At 29.4% G+C, this 11169-nt stretch overlaps 1 protein-coding gene across 1 annotated transcript; it reads right to left on the bottom strand.

The window, feature by feature from the left end:
- Positions 1–208: 208 nt before the first annotated feature.
- LOC105114571 (putative auxin efflux carrier component 5) lies at positions 209–2432 on the bottom strand. Its single transcript, XM_011011146.1, has 6 exons — positions 1841–2432; positions 1279–1450; positions 1091–1176; positions 849–1006; positions 704–780; positions 209–596 (listed from the first exon to the last, which is right to left on the bottom strand). The coding sequence occupies exons 1-6, from the start codon at positions 2346–2348 to the stop codon at positions 530–532; spliced, it is 1068 nt and encodes a 355-aa protein (XP_011009448.1). The 5' UTR covers positions 2349–2432; the 3' UTR covers positions 209–529.
- Positions 2433–11169: the final 8737 nt, after the last annotated feature.

The raw sequence follows: 11169 nt of genomic DNA on the forward strand, positions 1-11169 counted from the left end.
CACGCCTGTTCTGAAAGTGTCATGCACGTGTGCATGACATGCAGCATAAGAATATACAACACTTCGAAGAATTATGATGTATAGCATTTTATTTTTATATAACTTTTTTTTAACTGCTAAATTTGTTGGGTTTTTTCATTTCTTTCTGGAAACAAGACACAAGAATTCTAATTGATACAATACTCGTATGAAAGTAGAAAGCGTGTGCTTAAGCAATGAAAAGGTTGCTGATGTCTAACTATTTTCTCATATATATTTTCATAATTGTACAGTTTGTTTTCCTCGCTGTTAATCACAATTGAATGCTGTTGATATATAATTTACAGATTGATTATTAGAATAGCCTTGATAACTTTTTCTAATTTGTAAATTAACATGTTCTTGATATATATGTCCAAGAAAATTGAAGAAACTGGACGGGACAGACTTCTATGATTCATCTTCAACACTTTGATCCTTTCCTGAACTGGGACATAGGTTGAACAGTCACTGCTTCTGCAGCTTTCTTGAGAAAATTCCCATTGGATTCTTACAATGCTAACAAGGAGTAGTAGGCCAATAATATTGGCATGGAAATGAGCATGCCAAATATTACCCTGCAACCAAAACAAACTTATAATACTTTCAGGAAAAGGAGGAGGAGTTGAGGGAAGGGAAGGGAAGGATGTTGGATAATATAGGAATGCAGTGAGGCATTAGTTACCCTGTGCTCAATGTATCCGGATGAACGTTGTACTCTTTTGCAAAGACGAATGGAACGATCCCTTGAGGAAGAGCTGCCTGGATTACGAAACACATTGTTTAACATTCTATCATAATAATTGATAAAATGAAACAAATCTATGCACCTGCACAATTGCCACTTTAAGCACTGTTCCCTTTAGTCCACCAGCAATGGAAGCGACTGCCATTAGAGCAGGCCCCACGATGAACTTCATTGCCATGGCTACCATTGCCATTCGGATTCCACATGCTATTATGCTGGGCCGCGACGCCATAAATAGTCCTGTTGAGCATTTGGATGGAATGAGTAGAAATTCCCTCTTATGAGTTCTAGTAACAAGAAGTTATTGATAATTTATAGTCATACCTAAGCTGAACATTGCCATACCAAGCCCTCCTGTTGACAATATCCTCACGGATTTATCAACAATGTCCGGCAAGTTCACTCCCCACCTAAAACAGAGAAAAGTCTTGTAACATCAGTAGTAATAAGAGCAAGCTGTCTCAAGTATATTCTCATTGTAATATTATCAAGAATTGATTTTGCAGATGTACCGAGAGTGTATGCTTGCCCAGATAAGAGCCACCAAGGTAGCGTAAAAGTTTGGATTGCTCATTAGCTTCCTCCCCACCGTCAAAAGAATGACCATGGCTTTGACTTTCCTTGTTCTTCTTTGCACTCCCTCATCTTCTTTGTGTTGTGCTTCTTGAAGAGCCTCTAGATCCCCTTAACATAGAAATGAAAACCATTGTGCTGGAGGACATTAAAATATATCTAGAAACAAAAAAACACAGTCACATCATTTATGTATGAATATGAATCAGACAGCTTGTTAATTACTGCTATACTTACTAGTCAATAAACATGCAATACCATAGTCAACCATACATCAGTATTTCCTGGAAAATGTCCATGAATTGATCTTTCGAAGAGCATAAACAAAAGAAATGGACAGAGAGCAGAAATGATTTCCGGGTTATCTTGTACTCCAATATATTAATTAAGGCTGGCTGAACAGGATTGGAATTGAATTACGTAGCTGGTGATCTATGCATTTGGTACTGTTCATACTTTGGGTATATTATTATTTATCATCGATGAAGGGAACACAAATACCTGTGGATTCTGAAGATGGTGCCACAGTGGCTTCCTTGGTGGCATTGAGCTCAAACAGAAACAACAACAAATTGTACCAAATTAGGCTTTGCAGGCCAACTATCTGTGAAAGAAGTGGCTCTGCCTCAGCCCCATACATAGCCCTCAAAAGTGGAATCCCCAGAATTAAAGTGTTGGGCAATGTTGAGAGGGAGAGACCAGTGATGATCCAATTCAACCGTCCGCGAGAGCTGATTTTGGCGAGTGCTGTGAGCACTAAAAGGGCAAGTAGTTTTTGGAGAAAGTCGGCAAATATAAGTTTCAGGTTCATTTTGTATGGATTGATACCAGAGATAACTTGGAATGATAATAATGGGATTGAGAATTTGGCAACAAACTTGTTTATGCCTGCACACTGATCTGGTGTAAAGAGCTTCCACCACCTCACAGAGATGTAGGCCAATATCATGGCAAAATATAATGGGACTGTGGCTGTCACCACATGATAGACATCACCTGCAGAAATCATGGCAACCAGGGTTTCAAGGATTGTGAATAAGTGCTGCTTTAGTCTCTCTTTTTTTTCCAGTGAGAATCCTTTGTAACAAATCTCTTTTTATATGCTCTTCCAGATTATGAAAAGCTGGGCTAGCATCAACTGTTTTGATGGAAGCCTCATTAAAAAGTCTTTCCTAATGACCAGAATGACCTTAGCTTCTGCCTCTGTTATGTCGGGAAGCCAACATGATTTATGCTTTTTCCCCCCCATTGAATTTCTGATTATTCTAGCCTTTTGCATGTTGCCAGTTTTGCTTATACCCATACAATTATAATAGATGTATACTTGGTTTAGCCTGTTGTCTTGGTTTAGTATCATCATACGTGGAAATAATTAACCAAATCCCGTGAGGAAGTTTTTGTGTATCGAGTAATAAATTATAATAGTTGTAATTACAAATTTGTTACTGGAAAAAAAAATTTCATGTACTAATCTTTGGGGATATGATTGTTTTTAAACCAAGAAAAAATTATCTTCTTAAAATTACATGATTGATAGTTTTATTTTATTTTGTATAATAAAATTACTAATTTAATTCTAAAATAAAATAATTTAATACCTTCAAGATTTCTAGAGCAGTATAATTATTTTGATGCTCTTGAGACAAAGCCAATTTAACTCTCATTCATTTTATATATATATATATATATATTATTTGGGCATCGTTTGTATAAGTGATTTTTTTTTCTTTTCATAACCTAGATTTTCATATTGGCCTCTTGAAAATTCACGAACAATCTTTTAATTTATTAATTCTTTAGATTTAATTTTTTTATAATTTTTTATATCTTGAATAATTTATTAAATTTGGTCTTTATTTTTTTTATTTTGATTTTTATTGTTTGAAATCATTTTTTTCAATTGATTTTGTTTTATGATTTCACTATCCTTTGTTTTTTTTTTCTTTTCTTTTCCTATCAAATTTAATTCCTCCTTTTTTTATTGTTAATTTTTTAGCCTTGACAAGTTTTTATTTTAAATGATCAATAATTTTATTATATGATTTCACCCTCTAATTTTTTCTTATCAAATTTAATTTTTATTTTTTTTATTGCAAATTTTTTTTGCTTTGATAAGTTCTTAAATTTATATTTTAAATTGGCTCATAATAAACTTCTTGATAACAAATGTATAAATAATCATTTTTTATAAGAAATAAATTTATATTTGACAAGTGTTTTATGTCTATTTTTTTTATTTCACCTCATATAATTTTTTAATCTATAAATAATATATCAAATTATAATTGTTTTTCAATATTCTTCATTATGGTTTTTTAATCTTTCAAATTTGATTCTCATTCTTTTAATTTATTTTGTTTGGGGTCATTTTTTATTTTTTTTTAATTTCATCATCCTTGGGTCTTTTTCTTCCAAATTTTATCCCAATTTTTTTGTTGTTATTTTTTTATTTAGCAAGTTTTTTATAAATATTTTTATATGATTTTATCCTTCAAAATTAAATTCATTGAGAGCTAAATTTCTTGATTAAACTCAAATCTAAGATTTTATAAGTTGTAAATTTGAAAGATTAGACTACATTTAAAAGGTTTGCTCGATTTTGCTTCGTACATTTTCTCTTTTTTTGAGCTTATTTTTCTTATTTTTAATCTTTTTTTGGGTTTTATTTTTATTTTTTGGGCTTGATTCTATTGGGTTAACTCTTTATATTTGTTTTTCATTTTCATTTTTTTATCATTTTTTAATCTATAAATAATCTATTAAATTACAAATATTTTTTAATTTCATTCCCTATGATTTTTAATATTTTAAATTTGGTACTTATTATTTTAATTACTATTTATGTTTTTGACATTATGTTTTTTTTCAAATGTTGTCCTTCTTAAAATTGTTCTCTCAAATTTCATCCTCATTTTTTTGTTGTTTTCTTTTCTTCTTTTTTTTTTTGGCTTTTGCAAGTTTTTTTTAATATTTTTCAATGATTTCCTCATTTAAAATTAAATTATTAATAGTTGAGCTTGTTGATTAAACTTAGGTCCATGATTTAATAAGTTATATGTTTTTAAGATTAAACTAGATATAGGAGGTTCACTTAGTTTTTTTTTTTTATCTTTTTTCTATTTTTAAAGTTGTTGTTTTTATTTATTTATTGTAGTTTAACTTCTATTATATTAGTATTGAGTTGTTTGAAAATCTAGATATAATCAATGATGGTTCTTTTTATTTGTTTTCTATTGTTTTTTTTGTAAGTTTCTTATATTATTTAAATTACCTCTTGAATCAATGGCTAAAGATTTTGATTTTTTTTAATCTTGTACTTTTTTTATGTAAGTTATTTTTCTTGACCTACAGTGAATTGCAAGTAACATATCTAGTCTTTGCTAACATAAAAAAAAAATTACAAATTACAAATTTCCTCAATTTTTGTTAGAAAACCGTATCCTAAATAAGTTTCATAATAAGTGCTAGTCATCATGTATTATGAGAATCTTTCTTGTAAATGAAAGGACATGGTATTTTTGTCATATAAGTCAATAGATAGATTCCTCCTTCCCTCTTGTTATGACTTTAAGCAAGGAACGGATGGTGCTAGGCTGACACTTGTATATATAAATCTAAATCTTGTTCAACAGGCTTTAATTTTCAAAATTTTTAATCTAAAAGAACAAAATCCTTTGATTTTTTTTAACCCATTTTGACCATGCACACCTCCATTCTTTGATTGTGGCCACATAATCTAAATTTAAAGTGGAAGGTATTTGCCTAGCAAAATTTAGTCTTAGGGGGAGGAGGAATAAAGAAGCAAATTGCAAGGGAAGTAATAGAAGTGCTGTGTTTATGACAATAAACAGTGGCAAGGAAGAATTTGGCTAAGTATGGTCAAAAGTGTGAGAATAAGTGTTGTGGGGAATTCACTTTAAAAAATGTGAAATTTCGCCAAAAAGACCTGTTTTCTCTTTCTTCAAGTTGTCTTTGTTACCAGAAAATGAAATGCTTGAGGCCCATTTTTTCGCCATCCATGCCTGTCTTGCACAAAAATAGGTGCTGGTGACTTGCTAAGAATTCCACACGTTATACCTTGGCTTTAACGATTGACAAGGAGGATCTTACATTCGTAGCTTTTGCTTAACACCAAAAATTTTAAGGCCTTAAGTCTTTGTTTAGATTTTTTTTATCTGACTTTTAATTCTTTTTATATTACTATCTATATCCAGTGCACATTTATATTGAAATTTTTCTGCATATTTATATATTTAGCTGAAACTTCCTGAAATCAAGTAGTTTTTTAAAAGTAATTTCTTAAATTTTATAGTCTAAACACCAGGACCCATCCTTATTAATTATGCTTAAAATTCATCTGTCCAGGCATACAGAGAATAGTAGAAAAAGAGCAAGAGGTTACTTCTGTAAGCTTTGGCTAGAACACCTCCTTAATACCCTATGTAAAGTCTACGCACGTTAAGATTATGCCGTTTGCCTTTTCATTCTTGTCTCCTTTCGGAATTGATGACTCTAATCCTAATTCTTCTATCATTCAACCATAAAAATTAATAAATAAAAATAAAAATATCAATAAAAAAATTTCTTAGATATATTATGATGATATTATTAATAAAAAATTTTATTTTTATATTCATTGCTAACACTGACATAAAACTTTTCTTGATATATACCGAGAAAATGATAAAAAATATTATACTAGGATTCAAAAAGACAAATCATATGATAGTATGATATTTTACTAATAGAATCACTGACAAAGTTATTAATTGAATTTAATGTCTCTAATTCTAGTTCATTTATAATTCAACCATAAATAATTGGTAAATGTAAATAGAAAAACCGATAAAATTTTTTTATAAATATATTATGATGACCTTTATTGATAAAAATTTTCATCACTATATCTATTAGTAAACAATGACAAAAAAAAAATCTCTTGGTATATATTGAGAGAATGACAAAGGGTATTAAAATGGAATTAAAAAAGACAAATTATATAGGGACATGATATTTTTACTAATAGAATGACCGACACGGTTATTGACAGAATTTGATGACTCCAATTCTAGTTCATCTACAATTCAACCAAAAAAATTGGTAAATATAAATGAAAACACTAATAGAAAAATTTTCATAGGTATATTATAATGACCTTTATTGACAAAATTTTTCATAACTGTATCCATCGGTAAACACCGACAAAACAAATTCTCTATATACCGAGGGAATGGCAAATGGTATTATAGTGTGATTAAAAAAGACAAATCATATAGGAATATGATATTTTTATTAACAAAATGACTGATGAATTTACTGACAGAATAATTTTGTTGGTGATATTTAATTTTTAACCTAACGATCAACCCTCCTCCCCCAAACTCGTTTCTCCTTCTTCCTTATGTATTTTTTCTGCAACAAACAGTCACCCCCTCCCCCCTCAATCTCAACACAATTCAACATCTTACAATAAATTTGGTCATCACAACACTTAGTTTGTCAGCATTCATGTTTTATTGAAAATTATCCACTATAAGTAAATCTACCTTCTTTTTTTCATTTGAAATCAATTTTAAAATGATGATTTTTTTTGCATATTTTTTGTAGTTTATTTATTTTGTTTGGGTATTTACTTATTTTATAGTTTTTTCCTCATACAAGTTTGTTGTATGGATTTATGATTTGTACATGTTATGGCTTTTTTTTAATTTTTTGGAATTTTATTTGTTTGTAAATTGATGAAATTTATGTCAAATTTTTTTACTTAGATTTTTTTGATAAAATAAATAATGACTTATTTAATGAGTTCGTTTCATATTTTGTCAATTTTATTACCGAGTTGAAATTTTTCGTAAATGTGTACAAATTTGAATTATGTAGATAGTTGATAATGAATTAAGAGTAATATTAAGATAAATTGAATAGGTTTAAGCTAAATTAATATTTTTACAAATTATTTAGTTAACATAGTTAATTAATACATGTTGTCATTATTATTTTATATAGATTTGATATAAGTAATGGATAATCTTTCATGGATGTATAGAGATTCACCCTAAGGATTGCAAAGGATGGATTATTATAATGAGGTTCACAGCTTTATTAATTATGCACTATCTAATTCAAGAAATATTAGTGGAGAGGGTATTAGATGTCCTTATAGGAGGTGTAAAAATAAAAAGTTTCTCAATTCAAATGTTGTAACGATACATCTTTTACAAAAAAAGTTTATGGAGAAATATTTATATTGGTATACACATAGAAAATCATATTTTCCTCATGATACCATGGTAGAAAGGATAGTTAGGTCAACTTCTAGTTCTAGCAATGTGCATGGAGTTATAGATGACAATACTAATCCTTATAAGAATATAGTTATGAATGTGATGAGAATGAATCAAAGTCTTACTAGTCAATGTTTAATTGTAAATGAAGAACCTAATACAGATGTGACCATTTTTTTTTTTTATCTTTTGAAAGATTTTGACAAACCATTATGGGATGGCTGCACAAATCAAAGTAAATAATTGGTCATTGGATAGGTGTTCAACATTAAGTCAGATCATTGGTTAAGTGAGGTAGGTTATGACAAAATTGTCGAATAGATGAGAAGCATTTTACTTGAAAGGAATGGGCTGAAAATGAACTTTTATGATGTTAAGTCCATAATGAAACCCCCTAGCATTAGGATACTAGAAAATTGATATGTGTCTGAACTTCTACATGTTGTATTACCTTGAAAATACAGAGTTGACCTAGTACACAACATGTGGAAAATCTTGTTATAAACCCACGACTGGTAGGGAAAAGACTCTTATCACATACAGAAAACTTATATATTTCCCAATCATATATACATTATAGAGGTTATTCATGTCACTAAAGACTACTGAGCACATAACATGACACTAATAACATGATATGGTAGATGGAGTGATGGTGCACCCTTTCAATGATGGAGCCTAAAAACATTTTAATAGTTTACATCTTCAGTTTTTAATGTAGACAAGGAACATGCATCTTGTGTTGGCCGATGATACTCACAGTTTACAACTTGCCACCAAGGATGTATATAAGGCTAGAATTTATGTTTTTATCTATGATTATACCTAGTCTTAATAGTCTCAGTCAAAATATGGATGTTTGTCTTCTACCATTGACTAATAAGTTGAAGCAATTATGGTCATCCGAGGTTTTGAATTATGATGTAAGGAAACACAATTTTATTATGAATGGAGCTTTGATGTGGACTCTCAATGATTTTGCAGCTTATAGAATGGTTTATGGTTGGAGCATGCATGGAAAACCCCTTAACTTAGGTTTTTCTTTTAATAGGTTTCTATTTATTTAGTTTAGTTTTTTTCATTTTATTTTGTTTACCAAAGCATAGCCTAAATAACCCCAAAACCCTATAACTTTAAAACATCTAGCATAAAGACCTAAACTAGATCTTTCTCATGGGAACGACCCTTTTCTTGCTCCATACTATCTTATTTGTTTGAGTTAGGATAATTAATTTGTGTGATTGTGACATTGCAATAGTTACTTGTTCACCAATAACTTAAAAGTCTATATTTCCTTGATGGATATGCCCCGAACATATCAAGGTTAGTGAATTTAAATAATTGCATAATGTATGGAATGAAGAGCCACGACTACTACATATTTATGCAAACACTCATTCTATTAGCATATCAAGATTTATTGTAAAAGGAGATATGTAATGCACTTATGGAGATTAGTAACTTCTTTGGAGATATAGGCTCCACCAAGTTACTAACACAACATATGGAGAGGCTTGAAACTAATATTGTTCAAATAATATGCAAAATTCAAATGATATTCCCTCTATCATTTTTCAACTCAATGAAGCATTTATCCATACATTTACCATTTAAGGTAAAAGTTAAAGGCCTAGTCCAATATATATGGATGTATTCATTCAAAAGGTTAGGGTTTACACATGCATCATAATTAAAATTTTATTTTCTTTCTTTACATATTTCAAAACATTCATTTAATACCATACAAGTATTTGTTTAACCTTAAAAGAGAAGTAAAAAACAAAGGCACATGTTGAGGCTTTGATATGCAAATTGAAGAGATCTCAACATTTATCTTAAACTATTTTGAGCTTCAATTGAGAATAAGAATCAACCGCATTCTAAGATATGATGATAGTGAGGAAGTGCCTTTGAGTGAGAACTTGTCAATATTCTGGTGAGGAAGTGCCTTCGAGTGAGAACTTGTCAATATTCTCTTATCCTTGACTATCTGTACCAAAAAATGTTATAAAAGGATGATATTGTCAAAAATAGAACTCAGACAAACACATAATTATGTGTTATTTAACTGCGATAAACTAAGACTTTTTATTTAGTAAGTAACATATTGTTATTTTCAAACAATTTATCTCTTATAATATAACATATTGTTGAATTTTTTATAGGCAACATTATCAATATTTTATGTCACAAAATTCACAACTAACTGAATCTCAAATCTTTTGATTACAAGATGAATAATTTTTCACGTAGTTCAAAACATATATAAAAACTGTTTAGTTATTCTTATCTCTAGAGATACTTAATTTCATTACATATTTCTTATTAATTGTTCATAATTGTATTTGATGTACCAAGTTTATCAATCGAGAAGGAATGCTAATATTACTTTGTCTTTATTAAGTCTGGGTCCTGAAAAAAAGATGAAGTGCTACAACAAGTATTTTATCAATAGATGTGTGTTTCATACTGAAGAATATGGACATGAAAGAAAGACATATAACAATAGGGTTTGTGTTAAGAGATTGATTTCCAATGAGTTTGAAGTTGACTACTATAGGAAGTTGGAAGAGTTCATTGAATTGCAATATCATAGCGAGCAAAATAAAAATATTTTTATTCAAATGTTATTAGTATGACACCACTAAAAGAGAAATCACAGAAGATCCCCATTATGGTTTGGTTGAAATTAATTCAAATGCTAGACTGTGCATTATCGACGATGTCTTTGTTTTCACTAAGCAATGTCAATAAGTTTATTACACATACAATCCTTCCTTTAAAAAGGATTGTTCAAGGGTTGATTGATTATCCGTAGTGAAAACCAAACCCAGAAGGGTCGTGTTGAGGTTGTTGTCGCAATGTTGCAGTCATATAAATTAATTAACCAAATAGTATAAAGCAAATAAAGGGTTGATCCTACAAGGAAGTTTCAGATCAAATTTTTATGTTGTATGTTATGCAATTTAGGGGTTTGATTTATGATGATTTAAATGGCAGAATATTAAACTATCAAACAAAATTAATTGAAACAAAAATTTATCAAGAAAATAAACCTTGGTCTCAAGTACACATCCAATAATGGAAATCAGAATCGATCCTTAAAATGACACTCCAGTTTATATTTAGAATTTTTATCTTTTCTTAATGTTGATTAGTTAACAAATCCACTATAAAATCAATTCTAACCAATAAACAATCATAATGTCTGCACTAATGATTTAATTCAATGACAGTCTAAAGAATTAGATACATTCATTAATCTTAACAACCAGCCAAGCTATCTGCAGCTTGTGTTGTTTTGTTTAAATGTTTTTCCTAAAGTTAATAACGTAGATCCATCATAATTATTAATCTTAGTTGCTTTGCAAATTTATATAACACAACTCTGGTTTTGATATCAAACTTAGCAATAGATTGTCACAATAACACTAAACTTTTAACATGATTATATTAATTATCTTATTTAAGTAACACTAAACTTTTAAATATTATCAAGAATTCATAATGCTAACTTATGTAAACAATAAATCAAGTTCCTTTCAT

This window comes from Populus euphratica, unplaced genomic scaffold (assembly GCF_000495115.2).
Source record: "Populus euphratica unplaced genomic scaffold, PopEup_1.0 scaffold956.1, whole genome shotgun sequence".
Lineage (NCBI taxonomy): Eukaryota > Viridiplantae > Streptophyta > Magnoliopsida > Malpighiales > Salicaceae > Populus > Populus euphratica.

Excerpts from the sequence above, each read along its gene's own strand:
- LOC105114571 (XM_011011146.1), bottom strand. The coding sequence starts at position 2,348 with ATGATTTCTGCAGGTGATGTCTATCATGTGGTGACAGCCACAGTCCCA. Across the intron at positions 1,177-1,278 it reads TGGGCAAGCATACACTCTCG|GTGGGGAGTGAACTTGCCGG; the intron begins GTACATCTGCAA and ends TCTCTGTTTTAG. Across the intron at positions 1,007-1,090 it reads TATGGCAATGTTCAGCTTAG|GACTATTTATGGCGTCGCGG; the intron begins GTATGACTATAA and ends AATGCTCAACAG.